The sequence below is a fragment of the Anomaloglossus baeobatrachus genome, chromosome 1, assembly GCF_048569485.1.
Source record: "Anomaloglossus baeobatrachus isolate aAnoBae1 chromosome 1, aAnoBae1.hap1, whole genome shotgun sequence".
NCBI classification, from domain to species: Eukaryota; Metazoa; Chordata; class Amphibia; order Anura; family Aromobatidae; genus Anomaloglossus; species Anomaloglossus baeobatrachus.
This window is the reverse complement of record NC_134353.1, coordinates 77,695,691-77,721,025: the sequence shown is the minus strand read 5'-3', so window position 1 is coordinate 77,721,025 and position 25,335 is coordinate 77,695,691. Positions and strand designations below refer to the sequence as shown.

Here is a 25,335-nt window from a genome sequence, read left to right as displayed (position 1 = left end):
CTGAACGTCTACCTGAGTCATCTTTGGATAAGTAGTTCATGCTTTTTCCCCTTGTGTCTTCTCTAGTGTTTAGTGGGGTTGACGAAGAGCTCATCCCACCCGTTCCCTATTTAGGGCCCAGCACTAGGAATACCTAGGTTCTGCACCTATGCGCCGAGTCAGATACCTGACCCTATCTAGTGTGGTGAGGGACCCCAGGGACCAGCAGTAGGTTTGTTCAGGGGTCACCATCTTCACACCCCCTAGACACAGGGTTTCCCTTCCCTTTTGGCATGCACTTGGTACTTCCCCGTATCTATCGTGACATATGGGCTTTTCAGTGTAGCATGGTCTTGACAAGGGGGTGTGTGTAGCATATATAATTCTCTGGGGCGTGTCTTTAACAACATCCCCTTGGCAAATACCATAAAATTAACCCTTAATGAAAAAAGCCCATATCTCTGGAACTGTATGTTAGATTTGGTAAAAGAAAAAAGCAAAATACTTAGGGGAGCAATGAGAATGAAGTGAGTAAAAACTGGTCACTTTTTACCATGTGACAAATCCTCTTAAAGAGCCCATAAAAAAGTTTTCCACTAGATTTTTATTTAAAAAATGTGTTGGGAACATGATATTGTGGCATTACTGATCTAAGTATTACAGGGTCTTCTCCGGCTTGTTAGTGTTGCCCTCGTCCCGGACTGCACAACGCTCCCACCCTCAGAATTGGTGTTTGAGCAGCGTGCCATCAGACCCGCTCTGCCTATGGGCTTTATTGGATCATTTTGTACATTTTATTTGTTACAGATAGAAGGATTCTGGAAACAGATTGAGAACGTCCATCAGCTACTTCACGACAAGGCAAAATGTTCCTATGATGAAGCCGAAAAGATAATGATGAACCTGGTTCTGAAAATGATTGTTGTGGAAAGCATCTTGTGTGATTCCCAGGAGGAGCTGGCGATGGTAATTTTTACATCACCCATTGTATGCCTGTAAGGGGTACTTTGCACGCTGCGACATCGCAAGCCGATGCTGCGATGCCGAGCGTGATAGTCCCCGCCCCCGTCGCAGCTGCGATATCCTTGTGATAGCTGCCGTAGCGAACATTATTGCTACAGCAGCTTCACATGCACTCACCTGTCCTGGGACGTCGCTCTGGCCGGTGACCTGCCTCCTTATTAAGGGGGCGGGTCGTGCGGCGTCACAGCGACGTCACACGGCAGGCGGCCAATAGGAGCGGAGGGGCGGAGATGAGCGGGATGTAAACATCCCGCCCACCTCCTTCCTTCCGCATATCCTACGGAAGCCGCGGTGACGCCGGTAGGAGATGTTCCTCGCTCCTGCGACTTCACACACAGGGATGTGTGCTGCCGCAGGAGCGAGGAACAACATCGGACCGTCGCGTCAGCGTAATTATGGATTACGCCGACGGTGCACCGATGATACGATTACGACGCTTTTGCGCTCGTTAATCGTATCATCGAACCTTTACACACTACGATGTCGCATGCGATGCCGGATGTGCGTCATTTTCAATTTGACCCCACCGACATCGCACCTGCGATGTCGTAGTGTGCAAAGCCCGCCTAAGACTGTATAGTGATTGGAGTTGGTGCAAATCAATTTGCAGGATCTAGTCCATCGGCCATGTTAGTATTTTGTGGTGACTAGACGGGAGGCCCGAGAACTGCTTCCTATATGACGACATCAGCAGCTTCTTTGATTTGCCTCTTTGGCGTGATGTCACATGGTTGTGTGCCAACGATGACATTGTCATCCAGGCCGGCTAATCACAAGAAGAGAAGCCGATGATGACAGGTAAGAAGTGGATCTCAGGGCTCCTGTCTGGTATCCACAGATCACTAACATGGTTGATGAATTTGGGCGGAGTCAGACAAGCATATGAAAAACCCGACTGAAATCAGAGCTCTGCTCTATCTCACTAACTAAAGTCTCCATCACACACAGAGATAAATCTTTGGCAGATCTGTGGTTGCAGTGAAATCATGGACATATTGTTCCATTTGTACACAGCCACAAACCTGGCACTGATTGTCCACAATTTCACTGCAACAGATTTATCTCTGTGTGTGACAGGGCCTTAAGGCCTCTTTCACACATCAGTGAAAAACACAGATGTTTTTCACTGACATGTAAAAGACCTATATGTCCTTCCGTGTGCCGTGATTTTCGCACATGTGTGATCTCTGTGTGCTATTTGTGATCGCACACAGAGATACAATCCAGCCACCTTTTGCTTTGATTACTTCTTTGCACATTCTTGGCATTCTCTTGATGAGCTTCAAGAGGTAGTCACTGGAATGGTTTTCACTTCACAGGTGTGCCCTGTCAGGTTTAATAAGTGGGATTTCTTGCCTTATAAATGGGGTTGGGACCATCAGTTGTGTTGTGCAGAAGTCTGGTGGATACACAGCTGATAGTCCTACTGAATAGACTGTTAGATGCTTTTTTCTTGCCATAATACAAATTCTAAGTAAAGAAAAATGAGTGGCGTTGCCCTCATTACTTTAAGAAATGAAGGTCAGTCAGTCCAAAACATTGGGAAAACTTTGAAAGTGTCCCCAACTGCAGTGGCAAAAACCATCAAACGCTGCAAAGACACTGGCTCATATGAGGACCGCCCCAGGAAAGGAAGACCAAGAGTCACCTCTGCTGCGGAGGATAAGTTTATCCAAGTCACCAGCCTCAGAAATCACAGGTTAACAGGAGCTCAGATTATAGACCAGGTCAATGCCACACAGAGTTCTAGCAGCAGACACATCTCTAGAACAACTGTTAAGAGGAGACTTTGTGCAGCAGGCCTTCATGGTAACATAACTGCTAGGAAACCACTGCTAAGGACAGGCAACAAGCAGAAGAGACTTGTTTGGGCTAAAGAACACAAGGAATGGACATTAGACTAGTGGAAATCTGTGCCAGACCTGAACCCAATCGAGATGGTTTGGGGTGAGCTGGACCGCAGAGTGAAGGAAAAAGGGCCAACAAGTGCTAAGCATCTCTGGGAACTCCTTCAAGACTGTTGGAAGACCATTTCCGGTGACTACCTCTTGTAGCTCATCAAGAGAATGCCAAGAGTGTGCAAAGCAGTAATCAAAGCAAAAGGTGGCTACTTTGAAGAACCTAGAATATAAGACCTATTATCAGTTGTTTCACACTTTTTTGTTAAGTATTTCATTCCACATGTGTTAATTCATAGTTTTGATGTCTTCAATGTGAATCTATAATTTTCAGAGTTATGAAAATAAAGAAAACTCTTTGAATGAGAAGGTGTGTCCAAACTTTTGGTCTGTACTGTAAATCAAAGGAGATCTGAACAAACGGGCTCGACTTGAGTAACGAGTATAATGGAAGTCACTGATTGGGCAGTTCAGCCATAAATAGAGCATTTTCAGGGGAAGGAAAGTGGGGTTTGGAGCTTTTGGACACCTTACATCCAAAATGCTTGTTTTTACCCCCAGTGAGAGCCATTAAGAGACTGCAAGAGGCTCTCACTGGGCTGAGCACCGAGCGTACCCTAGTACATTGAGTGGTTAATATACGAACAGCACCCAAACTCGGAGAGTTGTTTTGTAAAGGACTGTGTTCGGATTCGAGCCCCGGGCACCCAGTGTTTGGCATGAACCCCAACCTTTACAGTTCGGGTTCGCTCATCTTTGGTTTTCTGGCCTCTTTGTGCACACATCATGTAAAATAAATTTAACGTAAAGCATTGTAAAAATGTTTCTAAACTAATAAACGTTTTATCAATCACATACAAAGGATGATTAATCGAGACGAAAAGAGTCATATATAAAAAGGCGACACACGCACAGAGAAGCAGCCATACTGTCCAGATAATTGGACGGCATGGTATACCGAGACCTGCAGTTCATGCCGTGACCCCCACTAAAGTATGTCATCAATCATAATAACCATCACACAATGGCGGAAAGAAGATAAAGTACTAGAGGGGTTTATTTAGCCTCATTAAAAAAATAGCTTAAAGGGTTTGTGCCGGGTTTTGTAGTTCCATCCTTCCTGTAGGGCAGCTTCATACCTTGGGCTATTATTTTTTTTTTTACAATTTTAGCCAAATAGCAGTCGCTATAATACTAGTATAATAGGCAATATTGTGTAAAGAGGAGATAACTTACTGATCTTTGTGGGATTTTGATCCCCACCAATCCAAAGAATAGGGCTCTGCAGAGGTCGTACATGTGCGGCTTAGCACCCGCCATTCTCATGTAGTCCCATAGCACGTCTGTTCCATTTATTTTCTATCTGCAGAATTTCTTTTTCAGCATCAGTGGGAGGCTAGCAGTCACACCCCCAGCAAGTAGTAAGTTATGATGTAGGGGCTGAGAGCCTAATACCAGTGATGTATCACTTACTAAGCTGTGTTGTGCTGTCTTACTAAAATCAGTGTTTCTTTGCCGCTCCATTGGGAGACCCAGACAATTGGGTGTATAGCTTCTGCCTCCGGAGGCCACACAAAGTATTATACTTTAAAAAGTGTAACCCCTCCCCTCTGCCTATACACCCTCCCGTGGATCACGGGCTCCTCAGTTTTATGCTTTGTGTGGAAGGAGGCACACATCCACTCATGCATTCTCATTTTAGTTATGTCGGTTGGAAGAAAAGAGGGCCCCCACGGGGCCCCCGGCATGTTCCCTTCTCACCCCACTACGTCGGCGGTGTTGTTAAGGTTGAAGTACCCATTGCGGGTACAGAGGCTGGAGCCACATGCCGTCTCCTTCACCATCCCTTATGCGGCTCTGGGAGAAGTGGGATCCTAAGCGGTCATCCATTTACTGGGACCGTGCTCCATCCGCAGCCCCTGTGGGACCCTGCCAGACCGGAGCCTATTCAACCTCAGGGACCGGGCCCTGCAACTCAAAGGTACTCTGTGTCCCCATAGGGGACTGTGCAGGGAGCGCACCTTCTTCCCGGAAGCCGCGGCGGCTGCTGAATTCAGGAGGCCGGTGGACTTCCGCGCCGACCGTGCCTGCTTGTCGGGCGCGGTCTCAAATTTAGTCCCCGGCTTCATCGCGGCCTAGTCGCAAAAATCCCGCCCCCGGGCCTGCCTGTCAGGGGTAAGGGCGGGATTACTGACCTGACGTTGGATGTGAGGGCTGGAGCATCCTGCATGTTTCCTCCCCCCTCACTGATCACTGTGGGGACCCCAGATTCCCGCACTTTTCTGGCGCCGCCCACGGCTCCACTCCTCCCCTGAGAGCTCCGGCAGCCATTTTTTTTTTTTTTTTGCATTTTGCCGGTGGAGGATTCTCAGAACAGCTCTGCAGCTCCGGGGGATCCAAGGCAGGGAATCTGGAGGACACACACACCGCTCGTTAGCGGTTGGTAAGCCACACCGGTCACCCGGTGCTGGTCCCCCTAGGGTGCCGTATTAGATACGTATATATCTATATCTATCTGTTCGGTGGGCTGTATACCCCTTTCCCATATACCCTCAGTGATCACTCTCCTAGGAGACAACAGCATGTCGTCCACAAGGAGCAAAGCTGCTAAGGCACAGGGTTTTTTTGCGGCCTGTACCTCTTGTGGGGCTATGTTACCTTCGGGTTCCACCTACCCTCACTGTGAGCAATGCTCGACCCCTGTTTCGCTTGCTCAGCCGGAGCCTCGGACACGGGTGGGCCCCTCGGCTCATGTAGACCCCCCTGCTCCCCCTGACCAGGCTGCAGGGACAGAGTTCGCCTCTTTTGCTGAGAAACTCTGAGTCACTTTCTCAATCCATTGCACAGTCTATGGACAAATGGTCTTCTAAGCTACTAGAGGCTTTGCAGTCCAGACCGGACCTTTCACAGGCCCCGGCCCCTGTTGGCTCGTCGCCTCCAGGCCCCTCTCGGTCCGTGCCGCAGCGCGCTCCCAGGTTGGCCCCTCGGTCTCAGGCGGAGGACTCCTGCCCGGACCGTAGTCCTAGACCGGCTAAGCGGGCTCGCTGGGACTCTTCCCCGACTTCCTCTCGCTGCTCGGGATCCCAGCTTGAGGACTCTCTGGAGGACGAGGCGGACGTCGCAGCTCAGGGCTCTGACCCTGACGTCGCCCTTAACCTTGATACACCTGAGGGGGACGCCTTAGTAAATGATCTTATCTCGTCCATCAACCAGGTGTTAGATCTCTCTCCCCCGCCTCCTCCTGTAGAGGAGTCGGCGTCTCAGCAGGAGAAACACCAGTTTCGGTTCCCCAAACGTACACGCAATACGTTTTTTGATCACTCTAACTTCAGGGACGCTGTCCAGAAGCCCAGAGCGGCCCCGGACAAGCGCTTTACTAAGCGCCTCACTGACACACGTTACCCCTTCCCATCTGAAGTAGTTAAGGGTTGGGCTCAATGTCCCAAGGTGCATCCCCCAGTCTCAAGATTGGCGGCTAGATCCGTGGTGTCGGTTGCAGATGGCTCATCGCTAAAGGATGCCACTGACAGACAGATAGAGCTCCTGGTGAAGTCCATCTATGAGGCCACGGGCACGTCTTTTGCCCCGGCCTTTGCAGCCGTGTGGGCACTTCAAGCTATCTCGGCTTGTCTGACTGAGATTAATGCTGTCACACGTAATTCTGCTCCGCAAGTTGCGTCTTTGACCTCTCAGGCGTCAGCCTTTTCATCCTACGCCATGAACGCCGTCCTGGACTCTACTAGCCGTACAGCTGTAGCATCCGCTAACTCTGTGGCAGTCCGCAGGGCCATGTGGCTACGCGAATGGAAGGCAGACTCGGCTTCCAAGAGGTTCTTAACCGGTTTGCCGTTTTCTGGCGACCGTTTGTTTGGCGAACGATTGGATGAGATTATTAAGGAATCCAAAGGAAAGGATTCCTCCTTACCCCAGGCCAAACCTAAGAGACCTCAGCAGAGAAAGGTTCAATCGAGATTTCGGTCCTTTCGTCCCTCTGCCAAGTCCCAATCCTCTTCGTCCAACAGGCCTGAGAAAGGCCGGAGGAACTCCTATGCGTGGCGATCCAAGTCTCGCCCACAAAAGGCCGCAGGAGGCACTGCCTCCAAGGCGGCTTCCTCATGACTCTCGGCCTCCCCTGACCGCATCCTCGGTCGGTGGCAGGCTCTCCCGCCTTGGAGACGCCTGGTAGCCACATGTTCAAGACCGATGGGTGAGAGACATTCTGTCTCATGGTTACAGGATAGAGTTCAGCTCTCGTCCTGCGGCTCGCTTCTTCAGAACCTCTCCGCCCCCCGCTCAGGCCGACGCACTTTTTCAGGCAGTAGCCACTCTAAGGATGGAAGGAGTTGTGATCCCCGTTCCCCTTCAGGAACGTGGTTGCGGGTTTTACTCCAACTTGTTCGTGGTGCCAAAAAAGGACGGGTCATTCCGTCCCGTTCTGGACCTCAAGCTACTCAACAGACATGTGAGAACCAGACGGTTCCGGATGGAATCTCTCCGCTCGGTCATAGCCTCAATGTCACAAGGAGACTTCCTAGCATCGATCGACATCAAGGATGCTTATCTCCATGTACCGATCGCACCCGAGCACCAACGTTTCCTACGTTTCGCCATCGGGGACGAACATCTCCAGTTCGTGGCATTGCCTTTCGGCTTGGTGACAGCCCCACGGGTTTTCACCAAAGTCATGGCATCCGTGGTGGCGGTCCTGCATTCTCAGGGCAACTCGGTGATTCCATACTTGGACGATCTCCTAGTCAGGGCCCCGTCTCGGGTGGCATGTCAACAAAGTCTATCTGTCGCTCTGGCGACTCTCCAGCGGTTCGGGTGGATCATCAACTTCCCGAAATCCAAGTTGACACCGACCCAATCACTGACGTACCTTGGGATGGAGTTTCATACCCAGCAAGCGTTAGTCAAGCTTCCGGGCGACAAACAGCTTTCTCTGCAGGCAGGGGTGCAATCCCTTCTTCGGAGTCAGTCACACCCCTTAAGGCGCCTCATGCACTTCCTGGGGAAGATGGTGGCAGCTATAGAGGCAGTTCCGTTCGCGCAATTCCATCTTCGGCCACTCCAATGGGACATTCTCCGCAAATGGGACAGGAGTTCGGCTTCCCTCGACAGGAACGTCTCTCTTTCCCTTGCAACCAAGACGTCACTTCAGTGGTGGCTCCGTCCCAATTCTCTGTCGCAGGGAAAATCCTTCCTACCCCCAACCTGGGCTGTGGTCACCACGGACGCGAGCCTGTCAGGGTGGGGAGCGGTTTTTCTCCACCTCAGGGCTCAGGGAACCTGGACTCCGATAGAGTCATCCCTTCAGATCAATATTCTGGAGATAAGGGCAGTGTATCTAGCCCTATTGGCTTTTCATCAGTGGTTGGAGGGCAGGCAGATCCGTATCCAGTCGGACAACGCCACTGCCGTCGCATACATCAACCACCAAGGCGGCACTCGCAGTCGTCAAGCCTTCCAGGAAGTCCGACGGATTCTGCAGTGGGTGGAAGCCACAGCCTCCATCATCTCCGCAGTTCACATCCCGGGAGTAGAAAACTGGGAAGCAGATTTTCTCAGTCGTCAGGGCATGGACGCGGGGGAATGGTCTCTGCACCCAGACGTGTTTCAAGAGATCTGTCGCCGCTGGGGAACGCCGGACGTCGATCTCATGGCGTCACGGCACAACAACAAAGTCCCGGCATTCATGGCACGGTCTCAGGATCACAGAGCTCTGGCGGCGGACGCGTTAGTTCAGGGTTGGTCGCAGTTTCGACTGCCTTATGTGTTTCCTCCTCTGGCGATGCTGCCCAGAGTGTTACGCAAGATCAGGTCCGACTGCCGTCGCGCCATTCTCGTCGCTCCAGACTGGCCGAGGCGGTCGTGGTACCCGGATCTGTGGCATCTCACGGTGGGTCAACCGTTGGCGCTTCCAGACCGCCCAGACTTGCTGTCACAAGGCCCATTTTTCCATCTGAATTCTGTGGCCCTCAACCTGACTGTGTGGCCATTGAGTCCTGGCTCCTAGCGTCTTCAGGGTTATCTCAGGATGTCATTGCCACCATGAGACAGGCCAGGAAGCCTACGTCCGCCAAGATCTATTATAGGTCTTGGCAAATCTTCCTATCCTGGTGCGCTACTAACGGTTTTACTCCATGGCCGTTTGCCTTACCCACTTTTCTTTCATTCCTTCAATCCGGAATGGACAAGGGTTTGTCACTGGGCTCTCTCAAGGGCCAAGTATCGGCGCTCTCCGTGTTTTTTCAAAAGCGTCTAGCCAGGCTTCCGCAGGTCCGCATGTTCCTGCAGGGAGTTTGCCACATAGTCCCACCTTACAAGCGTCCGCTGGAACCCTGGGATCTTAACAGGGTGCTAACGGCTCTTCAAAAACCACCTTTCGAGCCGCTGCGGGATGTCTCTCTATCATGTCTTTCGCAGAAGGTGGCCTTCCTAGTGGCAGTCACATCACTTCGGAGAGTGTCTGAGCTAGCAGCGCTGTCATGCAAAGCCCCCTTCCTGGTGTTTCACCAGGATAAGGTGGTTCTGCGTCCGGTCCCGGAATTTCTCCCTAAGGTGGTATCCCCTTTTCATCTCAATCAGGATATCTCCTTGCCTTCATTTTGCCCTAATCCAATTCACCAGTGTGAAAAGGATTTGCACTCTTTGGATCTTGTGAGAGCACTCCGGCTCTACGTGTCTCGCACGGCGCCCCTGCGTCGTTCAGATGCGCTCTTTGTCCTTGTCGCTGGCCAGCGTAAGGGCTCGCAGGCTTCCAAGTCAACCTTGGCTCGGTGGATCAAGGAACCGATTCTTGAAGCCTACCGTTCTTCTGGGCTTCCGCTTCCTTCAGGGCTGAAAGCCCATTCTACCAGAGCCGTGGGTGCGTCCTGGGCATTGCGGCACCGGGCTACGGCTCAGCAGGTGTGTCAGGCAGCTACGTGGTCTAGTCTGCACACTTTCACGAAACACTATCAAGTGCATACCTATGCTTCGGCAGACGCCAGTCTAGGTAGGCGAGTCCTTCAGGCGGCGGTTGCCCACCTGTAAGAGGGGGCCGTTTTTTCGGCTCTTTTTATTGAGGTATTCTTTTACCCACCCAGGGACTGCTCTTGGACGTCCCAATTGTCTGGGTCTCCCAATGGAGTGACAAAGAAAAAGGGAATTTGTGTTTACTTACCGTAAATTCCTTTTCTTCTAGCTCCTATTGGGAGACCCAGCACCTGCCCCTGTACCCTTCGGGCTGGTTGTTTTTTTTGTGTACACATGTTGTTCATGTTGAATTGTTCTTTTGGTTCATGGTTTGCAGTTCTCTGAACATCCTTCAGATTGCATTTACCCTAGACCAATTTATAAGTTTTTCCTCCTTCCTGCTTTTGCACCAAAACTGAGGAGCCCATGATCCACGGGAGGGTGTATAGGCAGAGGGGAGGGGTTACACTTTTTAAGTGTAATACTTTGTGTGGCCTCCGGAGGCAGAAGCTATACACTCAATTGTCTGGGTCTCCCAATAGGAGCTAGAAGAAAAGGAATTTACGGTAAGTAAACAAAATTCCCTTCTTTATCAGCAGGAGATTATCACTACAAGACTAGGTGTCTTGTGCATCCTAGTCCTTCTGCTCTGTATATCCCCGCCCCACCACTGATTATCAGCTTTCTGTCAATGCATAGTCCACACAGAAGGACGACACCAATCATTGGTATGGGTGGGGTTATACTGGTTCAGCATTGGGAGCACAGCTGGAGCTAAATCAGTGTTTTATTAGCAGGAGATTATCACTACAGGACTAGGTGTCTTGTCAGATGAAGAAGATAATCCAGCTGGGTGCACATGTGATTTATTCAGTGCAGTTCAGACAAAGTACAGAGACATTAACGCGTTTCTGGCTTGACGCCCTTCATCATAACGATTATGATTAAGGGCATCAAGCCAGAAACGCGTTAATGTCTCTGTACTTTGTCTGAACTGCACTGAATAAATCACCTGAGCACCCAGCTGGATTATCTTCTTCATTTATCATTGCTGTGCGGCCAGGGCAGGGCCGAATCCGAGTCTGAGGCACGGTGAGGTCAGACGTGGGTGAGCTGGATTCCTACACAAGTTTCTAGGTGTCTTGTGCCTTTTACTCCTCCTGTATAGGGGCTGAGAGCCTGATACCAGTGATGTATCACTTACTAAGCTGTGTTTTGCTGTTTTACTAAAATCAGTGTTTTATCAGCCGGAGATGATCACTACAGGACTAGGTACATTGTGCCTCCTAGTCCTCCTGCTCTGTATAACCCTGCCCCATTACTGATTACTAGCTTTCTATTAGTGCACAGTCTACACAGAAAGCAGCCAATCAGTGGTGTGGGCGGGGTTATACTGGTTCAGCATTGGGAGCACTGCTAGGGCTACAGCAGAAAAAAACAGTGATTGTAACAAAATGACAGTATACAGACTAGCAAGTGGCACATCACTGGAATCAGAGTCTCAGCACCTATCATGCTACACTCAGATCACATAGCAAAACCCTAGTGCCAGATTCCCTTTAAATGCTAAAATAATACCTTTTTTTAGTATTATAAAATATTGTTTTTTAGTATAATAGCTACTGGAATTTGGTTAAAATTGTAAAAAACAACAAAAAAACATATTTGTCAAGAAAAAAATTATGTAAAATAACCCTAAAAAATAAAAATAAGTTATAGCAGTATAGCTAGTAAATACAAAATCTGACAAATTTAAAGAGAACGTGTCACCAGATTTTGGGCTTCCAAACTAAAGCTAGCACCTTAAGCAGCGCCTCTGCTGCATTCTGTATAGGTGCACGTTACCCCCTGACCCCTCCTGTAGACCCCACAAATACCTTTTATAAAATCTCCTGCCATGTATGTAAATTGTCCGGTCTGGTCAGATGGGCGTCCTAATGTGCGCATCCTGTCCCTCCTTTTGCCATCCTCTTGTGCTGCTTGACATGGATGACGCCTCGGGTGCCATCCATGTAGGCGGGCAAAATCTTGCACCTGCGCAGTCATATTCCCAGCTTGCGCAGGCACACTTCACTCTACTCTGTTGCGAGCAGAGCCAAAAACATAGGTGCACCCGCGCAAATTAGCAAGTTCTCTGTGCAGTCACGAGATTTTGCCTGGCAATGTGGATGACGTCACCCGCTTCATCCCCATTGCCGGGCAAAATCTCAGAACTTGCCAGTTCGCACAGGCGCAGCTATGTTTTCATCTCTGCCTGCAATAGGAAAGAGCGAAGTGCGCCTGCGCGAGCCGGGAATATGGCTGCGCAAGCGTGAGGGTTTGCCTGCCTACGTGGATGGCGCTCCAGTGACAATTTATGTGACTTACCTCTCCATCAGGTCACGGGCTCAGTACCGCCACTCTTGACATGGGACCTGGCAGGGGTCACAGCAAAGTCCACTATATTATTCTTGTTTTTATCAATATAAAGTATCATCTTGTTTCTTCCTGATAGGAAATCCAAGAGAAAATGATCCGCTGGGAGCACATGGCGAAGGTGGTGGAATCCCTGAAGTATCAGATACAGGAGGAAAGTGAATGTAGACTAAATGCCGTTTCCAAAACTCTGGAGCAGCTGATGATAAAGAAGAAGCTGACGGTGAAACAGAAGGAGCAGCACCTCACTGAGCTCTTCAAAGATTTTTGGGAGGAGGTTTCACGATATAACAAAGGTGAGTGCTCTGGACAGTTAGCAGATGATGGAATATCCCTCGTAGCCAGGTCAAGTCTTAGTAATTATCTAGATTAGTCAGGGCTTGTCAGATATTAGTCTCTGTCCTCATCTGGCAACAATGTAGTGGCTCTGGAACCCCCATTCAATGGCCCTCACAGCCTCAGCTATGGCCCTAGCATGCTGCAGGTGGCCATGGCAGCCTTAGTCACTCCTCACATGACCTCACAATCAGTGGCTCTCTGTCACAAGGAGCTTTTGGCAAGTATCGTCGACTGTCATGGTGCTATCAGGTCTGGGGAAACTCCAGATTCTTGCACTCTGCCTTCTAACTTCTTTTTAACTTCTTTGAGGTCTGTGATCAGAGCAGGGAGACCCAAGCCTCAACTCACAGACTTGTAATTCCTAGGCAGATTATTAAGAGTTAATCTCTCTTGGTCTGGTTGTTAACCTTTTGTCACATCCTATGAAGAATCAATCATACTCACTCCTAAATATGCTGGCTGGACTGTTCTTATAGTGCCAGCTATAGCTTGTCTATTCTGGTCTGGAGAGGTGGATTTACCCAGGCATAATGGTGTTTGTGTGTTATATTGTTGCGAGCGGTTTTGGTGTTAACCCTTTTTATATCTGCTTTTCTTCACTTGCTTTTCACTTTTGTTTCTTACTGTTAATTCCTGAGAGTATGCAGTGTGACTGAGCTTCTGTTATTCCTGTCAGTCTATATCTGTGTTTTTTCTCTTACACTCTTGTCCCTTCCTTCCCTGAGGGGAAGGGTGGAAAGAGATTAGCATTATTTAGGAGTACAGCAAGGAACGAGACTCGGGCATCTCCACCATCAGGGGTAATCCTGAGGACAGGGAGAGCCTTGGATCCCCTAGCACAGTGTTTCTTAACTCCAGTCCTCAACACCCACCAACAGATCATGTTTTCAAGTTTTCCTCAATATTAGACAGGGAATAATTCTATCACCTGTGCGACATTAAGGAAATCCTGAAAACCTGATTGAGGAAAATCTGAAAACATGATCTGTTGGTGGGTCTTGAGGACTGGAGTTGAGAAACACTGCCCGAGCATGAAGGACACTATAGGAGCCCCTTGTCCCTTGCTATCCTACATTCACATCATGACACTCTCATTGCCCTAGTAGCCACCTAACATGGCCTTTGTCACACTATCAGCCCCACTCTGTGCTTCATTGACCCTAGTCTAGGCAGTGTCCTCACAGCTCAAATCAGTGCTCGTTGGAACTCTAGAAGATACATTTAGTGCCCCACATGGATCTAGCAGCTTGTGGTGCCCCATGTAGCTTTATCAGCCTCAGTGATCACCACATAGTGTTCCAGCCATTGCACCATGGCCTAGTAGCCTCTTTCAGTACACCCTTTTATGTGCCTGTGTGGTCCTCAGAATCCGTTAAGTACTCACATGGCCTTCATAGCCTTAGTCAACGTCTACAAGGCTTTAGCAGCCACTTTACGTTCTCCTAGTTACTCCAGTCAGTTCTCCACATCAACCTAGTAGATACTTTGAGTGACCTAGCACCTCCAGTCATTGCCCCAAGTGACCAAGCCAGAATCCTACCCCAGAACTATAACTTCCAGGCAATGCCCCTTGAGGCAATAGCAATTGCCCACATGGCACCAGTTGATGACCCACATCACCCTAGAAGCTATAGTCAATGCCTCACAAGAACCCCACATGAATGCATGTAAGAACATTACTATATACTAGTGATATTTATAGAATAGTTTCCCTTTTATATCTTATCACTTGTATATATAGGTGTCTTATATGATCTTGGCCGGCAGATTGAGGTTTCTAGATGGTGCGAGTATCCTCATCTGTGGGTGTAACTGCCATGTCCTGTAAACAAGACTGAAACGCCAGACTGAGCGCTGCGGGGGAGTCAGTGCCGCGGCTTCAATTTAACCGAGGTCAATGTCTGCTTGTATATTATGTGCAAATGGAGAAGAAAATTAACCCTTCTTGTTGTAGATAACAGTGTATTGTAAATATCTCTAGAAAAATACAATGGTAACCTCACTGCAGAGAATGATATAAAGCGGGTGATGTGTGATAATAATGGAACTATGAAATATCATCCGCCATTCATTATAAGATGGTGTTAAGCCTGTTTACACACTACAATGTATCTTACGATGTGTCGGCGGGGTCACGTCGTAAGTGACGCACATCCGGCATTGTAAGTACATTGTAGTGTGTAACAGCTACGTGCGATTGCGATTGAACGGTAAAACGTTCATCGCATACACGTTATTCATTCCTCATACATTGAACGTCAGATTGTTCATCGTACCCAAGGTAGCGCACATCGCAGTGTGTGACACCCCGGGACGATGAACAGATCTTACCTGCGGCTCCCGGCCAGCAATGTGGAAGGAAGGAGGTGGGCGGGATGTTTACATCCCGCTCATCTCCGCCCCTCCGCTTCTATTGGCCGGCTGCCGCGTGACGTCGATGTGACGCCGAACGTCCCTCCCACTCCAGGAAGTGGACGTTCGCCGCCCACATCGAGGTCGTATGGACGGGTAAGTACGTGTGACGGGGGTTAATCGTGTGTGCGGCACATTCAACAAAATTGAACATGCCGCACATACGATGGGGGTGGTTACGATCGCATACGATATCGTTAGCGAAATCGTAACATGTAAAGCAGGCTTTAGTGACTCTGGTATGATAAGGCAATGACAAGTCAGGAAAATTAAACTACTATGGGATGATTCAACAGTTACATTTTTTTTTTTAAGTTTTTTATTTTTTGTCTTTTTAGTCACTGATGTTTAATGTGCCAAACTCATCAAAACAGCGTGAATTTTGTGCAAAAAAATAAATAAAATTAAGCACTAACCATTTTTTCAACTTTTTTTATAGCAAAAAGTTACATCTTTTTTAAAATGTTTAAAAAAATGTGACTTTTTTTGCTTGACATTCAGAAAATCACTCTGGGGGAAACTGGAGTAGAGTTGTATTAAATTTTGTGACCTCTAGAAATCCCAGACTGGAAAATATAAGAAAAAGCCGGAGACCACATGTAAAAAAGGCTCAAACAACAAGAAGAGGTACTGTAGATGCAAATGAAAATCAGGTGAAAGATACGACCCTGAAACCCCAACATGGACAGGACAGAAGTGTGACGAAACCTCACACATAAAGACAAACAATGGAAAAACAAAACTCTGTCACACAGCACGCAGACACAAAGACAATAAGAGGTTCAGGAGGAAAAAACAAGAGCAGAAGACAGCTACAAAACAATAAGGGTAGACTCCACAACCACACCAAGCAATGAGCACAACTTTCACCAGTAAGTCTGGGACACCACACCTCACAGACCAACATAGAAAACACTATAGATTTCATGGGCCGAAGATTTCTACCAGCATAAATAGGAGGGGAGCAGATGTGATTGGCCTCCTCACAACATGTGATCAAAGAAGCAAGCAGACCAGCAGAGATAGATTAAAGCGGGCTTTACACGCTGCAACATCGCTAGCATCAGCTAGCGATGTCGAGCGCGATAGCACCCGCCCCCGTCGTACGTGCGATATTGTGTGACGCTGCCGTAGCGAACATTATCGCTACAGCAGCGTCACACGCACTTACCTGCTCTAAAACGTCGCTCTGGCCGGCAAACCGCCTCCTTTCTAAGGGAGCGGGTCGTGCGGCGTCACAGCGACGTCACACAGCAGGTGTCCAATAGAAGCGGAGGGGCGGAGATGAGCGGGACGTAACATGCCGCCCACCTCCTTCCTTCCGCATTGCCGGTGGAGGCAGGTAAGGAGATGTTCGTCGCTCCTGCGGTGTCACGCACAGCGATGTGTGCTGCCGCAGGAATAACAAACAACATTGCTAATAAACAGGCAACGATATTTGGTTTTAGGACGACCTCTCCAAAACCAACGATTTTTGCCTGTTTCTTTGTCGCTCCATTGGGAGACCCAGACAGTTGGGTGTATAGCTTCTGCCTCCGGAGGCCACACAAAGTATTACACTTTAAAAAGTGTAACCCCTCCCCTCTGCCTATACACCCCCCCGTGCATCACGGGCTCCTCAGTTTTATGCTTTGTGTTGAAGGAGGCACACATGCACTCATGCTCCCATTTTAGTCAGCAGCAGCTGCTGATTATATCGGATGGAAGAAAAGAGGGCCCCTAACAGGGCTCCCGGCATGCTCCCTTCTCACCCCACTAAGTCGGCGGTGTTGTTAAGGTTGAGGTACCCATTGCGGGTACACAGGCTGGAGCCACATGCCGTTTTCCTTCCCCATCCCTTAGGGGCTCTGGGAGAAGTGGGATCCTGACCGGTCATCCAGGCACTGGGACCGGGCTCCCTCCGCAGCCCCTGGGGGAATCTGACGGACAGGAGACTGAGTATCATCAGGGACAGGGCCCTGCATCTACAGGTACTCTGTGTCCCCTTGGGGACGGTGCATGGAGCACCTTGGCCTCAGACGCTGCAGCGACTGCAGTATTGGTATGGGACCGGGACTACCGCGCCGACAGCGCCTGCTTGCCGGCCGCGGTTTTAACTTTAGTCCCCGGCTTTTGCGGCCTAGTGCATTAAACTCCCGCCCCCGGGCCTGCCAGTCAGGGGTAAGGGCGGGACGGTCGGTCTGACGCCGACAGTGAGGGCTGGAGCACACGTAGCTGTCCTCCGCCCCCCTCACTAATCACTCTGGGGCCAGATTCCCGCACTTTTGTAGTTACGCCCACGGCTCCCTCCTCCCCTGTGAACGCCGACAGCCATGTTTTAAGCACATTCTGCCGGTGGAGGACTTCTGGCTGCATCTCTGGGAGACCCGAGGCATGGAATCTGGGGGCCACACACCGCTTGAGCGGTCGGTAAGCCACACCGGTCACCCGGTGCTGGGCCCCATAGAGTGCCGAACTGTATATATATATATTATATTTGTATACTTTTTCTCGGTTCGGCTGTACTGTTAGCTTGTGGCTATATATCCCTCAGTGCTCCTGGGAGACAACAGCATGTCGTTCACAAGGAGCAAGGGTGCCAAGACACAGGGTTATTTTGCAACCTGTACCTCTTGTGCGGCTATGCTACCTGCAGGTTCCACCTACCCTCACTGTGAGCAATGCTCGGGCCCTGTGGCACTCGCTCAGCCAGAGCCTGGGGCACTGGTGGGACCCTCGGCCCAGGTAGAACCGCCGGTGGCCCCTGTCCAGGTGGCAGGGACAGAGTTTGCAGTTTTAGCTGACAAACTCTCTGAGTCACTGTCACAATCCATGGCTCAGTCTATGGACAAATGGTCTGCTAAGATACTAGAAGCCTTGCAGTCCAGACCGGCCCTTACACAGGCCACGGGCACTGCGGGATCGCCCCCAGGCCACTCTCGGTCTGCGACGAAGCGTGCGCCTGAGGTGGCCTCTAGTTATTACGTGGAAGACTCCGGCACGGACCGCAGTCCCAGACCGGCTAAGCGGGCTCGATTAGAATTTTCCCCGACTTCATCACGCTGTTCGGGGTCTCAGCTTGAGGACTCTATAGAGGATGAGGCGGAGGTCGCAGCCCAGGACTCTGACCCTGACGTTGCTCTCAATCTTGATACACCTGAAGGGGACGCCATAGTAAATGACCTTATAGCGTCCATCAACCAGGTGCTAGATCTTTCTTCCCCAACTCCACCTATAGAGGAGTCGGCCGCACAGCAGGAGAAGCACCAGTTTAGGTTTCCCAAACGTACTCGGAGTGCTTTCTTCGATCACTCGAACTTCAGAGATGCTGTCCAGAAGCACAGGGCTTTCCCGGACAAGCGCTTTACTAAACGCCTTAATGACACACGTTACCCCTTCCCCTCTGACGTAGTTAAGGGTTGGGCTCAATGTCCCAAGGTGGATCCTCCAGTCTCTAGACTGGCGGCTAGATCCGTAGTGGCAGTGGCGGACGGTTCAACGCTCAAGGATGCCACGGACAGGCAGATAGAGCTCCTAATGAAATCCATCTATGAAGCCATAGGCGCGTCCTTTGCCCCAGCCTTTGCAGCGGTGTGGGCACTCCAGGCTATCTCAGCTTGTCTGTCTGAGATTAATGCGGTCACCCGTACCTCGGCTCCGCAAGTAGCGTCTTTGACTTCTCAGGCGTCGGTATTTTCATCCTACGCCATGAATGCTGTCCTGGACTCGGCTAGCCGTACAGCGGTAGCATCCGCCAATTCGGTGGCAGTCCGCAGGGCCATGTGGCTACGCGAATGGAAGGCAGACTCTGCTTCCAAGAAGTTCTTGACCGGTTTGCCTTTTTCTGGCGACCGATTGTTTGGCGAACAATTGGATGAAATTATTAAGCAATCCAAGGGAAAGGACTCGTCCTTACCCCAGCCCAAACCAAAGAGACCTCAGCAACGAAAAATTCAAGCAAGGTTTCGGTCCTTTCGGCCCTCAGTCAGATCCCAATCCTCCTCGTCCAACAGGCCACAGAAGAGCCAGAGAAACTCTTCTGCATGGCGGTCTAAGTCACGTCCTCCAAAGACCGCCGGAGGCACCGTCTCCAAGGCGGCCTCCTCATGACTTTCGGCCTCCCCAAACCGCATCCTCGGTCGGTGGCAGGCTCTCCCGCTTTTGCGACGCCTGGTGGCCACATGTCCAAGACCAATGGGTGAGGGACATTCTGTCTCACGGTTACAGGATAGAGTTCAGCTCTCGTCCTCCGACTCGTTTTTTCAGAACATCTCCGCCCCCCGAGCGAACTGTAGCGCTTTTTCAGGCGGTGGACACTCTGAAGACAGAAGGAGTTGTGATCCCCGTTCCCCTTCAGGAACGGGGTCGCGGTTTTTACTCCAACCTGTTCGTGGTACCAAAAAAGGACGGTTCATTCCGTCCCGTTTTGGACCTCAAATTGCTCAACAGACATGTGAGAACCAGGCGGTTTCGCATGGAATCCCTCCGCTCTGTCATCGCTTCGATGTCCCAAGGGGACTTCCTAGCATCAATCGACATCAGGGATGCCTATCTCCATGTGCCGATCGCTCCAGAGCATCAACGCTTCCTGCGTTTCGCCATCGCGGACAAACACCTTCAGTTTGTGGCACTACCTTTCGGCCTGGCGACAGCCCCACGGGTCTTCACCAAGGTCATGGCATCCGTTGTGGCAGTCCTACACTCTCAGGGCCACTCGGTGATCCCGTACTTAGACGATCTCCTAGTCAAGGCACCCTCCCGGGTGGCATGTCAACACAGTCTGACCGTCGCTCTGGAGACTCTCCAGAGGTTCGGGTGGATCATCAATTTCCCAAAGTCAAAATTGACTCCGACCCAATCTCTGACTTACCTCGGGATGGAGTTTCATACTCTCTCAGCGATAGTCAAGCTACCGCTGGACAAACAGCGTTCGCTGCAAACAGGGGTGCAATCTCTCCTTCGGGCCCAGTCACACCCCTTGAGGCGCCTCATGCACTTCCTGGGGAAGATGGTGGCAGCAATGGAGGCAGTTCCCTTTGCGCAGTTTCATCTGCGTCCTCTCCAATGGGACATTCTCCGCAAATGGGACAAGAGGTCGACGTCCTTAGACAGGAACGTCTCTCTTTCTCTGGCAGCCAAGACCTCTCTTCAGTGGTGGCTTCTTCCCACTTCTCTGTCGAAAGGAAAATCTTTCCTGCCCCCATCCTGGGCTGTGGTCACGACGGACGCGAGTCTGTCAGGGTGGGGAGCGGTTTTTCTCCACCACAAGGCTCAGGGAACCTGGACTCCGACGGAGTCCTCCCTTCAGATCAATGTTCTGGAGATAAGGGCAGTGTATCTAGCCCTAAAAGCGTTCCATCGGTGGCTGGAGGGCAGGCAGATCCGCATACAGTCGGACAACGCCACGGCGGTCGCGTACATCAACCACCAGGGCGGCACTCGCAGTCGTCAAGCCTTCCAAGAAGTTCGGCGGATTCTGCTGTGGGCGGAGGCCACAACCTCCACCATCTCCGCGGTTCACATCCCGGGCGTAGAAAACTGGGAAGCAGACTTTCTCAGTCGCCAGGGCATGGACGCAGGGGAATGGTCTCTTCACCCGGACGTGTTTCAAGAGATCTGTTGCCGCTGGGGAACGCCGGACGTCGATCTCATGGCGTCTCGGCACAACAACAAAGTCCCGGCATTCATGGCACGGTCTCAGGATCACAGAGCTCTGGCGGCGGACGCCTTAGTTCAGGATTGGTCGCAGTTTCGACTGCCTTATGTATTCCCTCCTCTGGCAATGCTGCCCAGAGTGTTGCGCAAGATCAGGTCCGACTGCCGCCGCGTCATCCTCGTCGCTCCAGACTGGCCGAGGAGGTCGTGGTACCCGGACCTGTGGCACCTCACGGTGGGTCAACCGTGGGCGCTCCCAGACCGGCCAGACTTGCTGTCTCAAGGGCCATTTTTCCATCTGAATTCTGCGGCCCTCAACCTGACTGTGTGGCCATTGAGTCCTGGCTCCTAGCGTCCTCAGGGTTATCTCAAGAGGTCATTGCCACTATGAGACAGGCCAGGAAACCAACGTCAGCCAAGATCTATCACAGGGCTTGTAGGATCTTCTTAGCCTGGTGCTCTGATAAGGAGTTTACCCCCTGGCCGTTTGCCTTACCCACGTTTCTTTCCTTCCTTCAATCCGGAATGGACAAGGGTTTGTCTCTCGGCTCTCTCAAGGGACAAGTATCGGCGCTTTCCGTGTTTTTTCAAAAGCGTCTAGCCAGGCTTCCGCAGGTCCGCACGTTCCTGCAGGGAGTTTGCCACATAGTCCCACCTTACAAGCGGCCGCTGGAACCCTGGGATCTTAACAGGGTTCTACGGGCTCTTCAGAAACCACCTTTTGAGCCACTGCGGGACGTCTCTCTATCACGTCTTTCGCAGAAGGTGGCATTTCTAGTGGCAGTTACGTCACTCCGAAGAGTGTCAGAGCTTGCAGCGCTGTCATGCAAAGCCCCCTTCCTGGTATTTCACCAGGATAAGGTGGTTCTGCGTCCGGTCCCGGACTTTCTCCCCAAGGTGGTGTCCCCTTTTCATCTCAATCAGGATATCTCCTTACCTTCATTTTGCCCTCATCCAATTCACCAATGTGAAAAGGATTTGCATTTGTTAGATCTAGTGAGAGCACTCCGGATCTACGTGTCTCGCACGGCGCCACTGCGCCGTTCTGATGCACTCTTTGTCCTTGTCGCTGGCCAGCGTAAGGGGTCGCAGGCTTCCAAGTCAACCTTGGCTCGGTGGATCAAGGAACCGATTTGTGAAGCCTACCGTTCTTCTGGGCTTCCGATTCCTTCAGGGCTGAAAGCCCATTCTACCAGAGCCGTGGGTGCGTCCTGGGCATTGCGGCATCGGGCGACGGCTCAGCAGGTGTGTCAGGCAGCTACCTAGTCTAGTCTGCACACTTTCACGAAACACTATCAAGTGCATACCTATGCTTCGGCGGATGCCAGTCTAGGTAGGCAGGTCCTTCAGGCGGCGGTTGCCCACCTGTAAGAGGAGGGCCGTTGTCGGCTCTTTTTATCGGGGTATTCTTTTACCCACCCAGGGACTGCTTTTGGACGTCCCAATTGTCTGGGTCTCCCAATGGAGCGACAAAGAAGAAGGGAATTTTGTTTACTTACCGTAAATTCCTTTTCTTCTAGCTCCTATTGGGAGACCCAGCACCCGCCCCTGTTCCCTTCGGGCTGTTGTTCTTTTGTGTACACATGTTGTTCATGTTGAATGGTTCTTTTGGTTCATGGTTTTCAGTTCTCCGAACATCCTTCGGATTGAATTTACCTTAGACCAATTTATAAGTTTCCTCCTTCCTGCTTTTGCACCAAAACTGAGGAGCCCGTGATGCACGGGGGGGTGTATAGGCAGAGGGGAGGGGTTACACTTTTTAAAGTGTAATACTTTGTGTGGCCTCCGGAGGCAGAAGCTATACACCCAATTGTCTGGGTCTCCCAATAGGAGCTAGAAGAAAAGGAATTTACGGTAAGTAAACAAAATTCCCTTCTTTGCAATCGTTTATGATCGCTCGTGCGTGTCACACGCTGTGATGTCGCTAAGGACGCCGGATGTGCGGCACTAACGACGTGACCCCGACGATAAATCATTAGCGATATCGCAGCATGTAAAGCACCCTTAACTCTTGTTAGACTGCCTATGAACCAACACACAGCAGGTTGATGTCTGCTTGTGTTGATCCTAGACACCAGAGAAACTATTAGAATCTGTAATCTGAACGGAGCCCAACGCCACCATGACAGTTGGTGTCGTATGTGCAAAACTCCCTGTGACACATACACAATAGACTGATGGTTCCACCAATCGTTTTCCTGGCAGCTAGCTCACTTTACTTCCTCTTTACTTTACTTTACTTTACACAGAAGCATTCACTCTGCCGAGCGCTCCTGTGTTCTCTTCTAAAGAGCCACTGCCAGACTATCAGTCTGAAATTTGATCCTCTGTCGACAGAGAGTCGAGAGGCCACCATACATATTAAACTGTTGGCTGACCCCATCAATATTTGGGAGGTTAGGCCAATGTCTATTGTGTATGGGGACCTTAATAAGTCAACAGAATCTTTTTTCAATTTTTGTAATATGGCTACTTTCTTCAGTGATAAAATTAGTATTATTCCTAAAGATGGTCATCAAACATTAGAGGAAATTCGACCAGTTGTAAAATCAAGAAATTAAGCTCTATCAGCCATTGGCATTGACTTGTGGCAACCTACACAAGTTAGGCTTGTTTCATGTGTAAGGAACACAAGGTTTGGACCCACCGTGAGTCTCCTGGCCTGAGCTCCACAGCTAACAAGGCTTATTTTACGCTCTTTAAGTTTACGTCAATAGACCTGTCCAGATATCATGGTCCTTACATGATCTATGAAAATCGGACATGTAAAGTCAGTCATAGTTTTTGAAAGTGAGACACTTTGGGACCAACTATCTGTTGGCCAAATCCGACAAAATTCACTAACGATAAAAATTCAACCTGACTATTTACAGTAGATATCTGCCAACACCAAGTATGATCATTGATCATCTTATCGCTTCAGAATCTGGAGCAAACAAGGTCTTCATCACCATACATTACTAGTGATCATGGAAGAACGAGATGTAACAGAAAAGACCACAATTAAGGTTCTTAATTTTCCAAGAACTCAAGAGCTTCATGAGAATAAATTGTTTCTTTGAGTTCAGGGCAGGAGACCCATGGCAGGTCCAAACATGGAAGTCCTTCCTTGGACCTTGAAAGTCAGATGTTCCAAACCAACTTTAGTTTTTGATGGTGAGGGGCCAGGTATCATTTATCTTTTGGCCAAATTACCCAAAAGTCACTAAAGAAAAAAAAATTCAACCTGACTATTCAGATATCTGTCAACACCAGGTACGATCATTGATCATCTGGAAGGAGAAACCTCTTTATCATCACACATTAGTGGTGATCAGAGAAGATCAAACAGAAGAGACCTGAATGAAGGTTCTTAACTTTCCAGGAAGACTTCAAGTGGCAAATATTCTCTTTAATTACAGATGAAAAATGCCTTGTTATTTGTTTACCATCTTCCGTGGGCTAAGTGGAATTGCTAATTGTAACATGCATAGCTGACTAAGCATGAAGGAGACAGCCCTTGGTTTAATATCAGCCTAGGCAGCATCGAGTCCATATCATAACTAATTAAAGGATTTAAATTGGATGGGAGCGTTGTCAGCACGATACATGACAAACGTTACTTGAATCTGGTGCTCAAGAAATATATAAATATATTTGCTTTCAGCAATAAATTGCTGCTAATTAGTAAAAAACCTCTTGGCTACGAGCGCCTTGATATATTTGCTTTCAACCAGTCCGATGAGTTATTGCCCTGTGGTCTCATTTGGAATTTCAAAAACTTTTTTCTTCAGTTTGCAAATGGCCATGACTATTGCCTTAGAAATAGGAACTCTTCTCAATAAATATAGATGGATTAAGGCTAATTGCAACTTTTTTTTTTCATTGTAGACGCATTTCATTTTTAACAAATAAAGGATCTTTGTCTATACTGGTTGGAAGTCCTCAACCAGATTTGATTAAAATGTAGCTGTAATGGGGTGTTCTACTTTTGGGAAAGTATCGTAGTGTCACAGGAGTGTTGAGGTAACTGCAGCAGGGACCTCTAAACTGGCCATCAGACTATGGACCCTGCGCTGTTCCTTATCCCAGAGGTAGGCTTGATGGTAGCTAGGTCTGAACTACCAGCGTGACCCTAACTCTTGTCCGAACACTGATCTAACACTCCCTCTCCCCCACCCCAGGAGAGGGCCGGGACCGGAGACGTAAGCCCACAAACACCACAGACGGGGAAAAAACCAAAACACATGCACACTGCAATAAGACACAAGGGATAAGTGCCCAGGAAGAAATAAAAGACAGGGTGGAAATAAACCACCAACAGGGATATTTCCACAACAGATCAACAGGCACTGGATCACTACAATAAGGACCGGTATCGCTGGAGCAATGCTGATCTATATTTGGCGATGAGCAACCGCATCCAGTATTTTATCAAGAGTAAAGACGGGTGTGAGTGGTCAAATCATCCTGAGCTCCTAACAGCAGTTTACAAAACCGGCAAGAATTAACTCCTACTGGACTGGAGAGCAGTGAAGCTAAAATAGCCAAGGTATATACAGTATTATAGTGTTCTGAACCTGCCTGGCGCCTACACTTAGAGCCCCACTGCCTGGAGGAAATTAACTTTTTTCCTCCTGTTAGCGTGATGACGACACAGTTTCAGTCAGTTCTCTGTGTAGGGAAAGTAGTGGCTATA

General features: G+C 49.7%; 1 protein-coding gene across 1 annotated transcript in view; it reads left to right on the top strand.

Annotated features, from left to right (window-relative positions):
• The window catches only part of EVC (EvC ciliary complex subunit 1), a 147,192-nt gene that overhangs the window by 59,029 nt on the left and 62,828 nt on the right, over window positions 1-25,335 (top strand). The window contains exons 8-9 of the mRNA XM_075346881.1: window positions 787-945; window positions 12,352-12,568. Of these exons, the coding sequence (XP_075202996.1) occupies window positions 787-945; window positions 12,352-12,568 (376 nt within the window). The remainder of the gene's footprint in view (window positions 1-786; window positions 946-12,351; window positions 12,569-25,335) is intronic.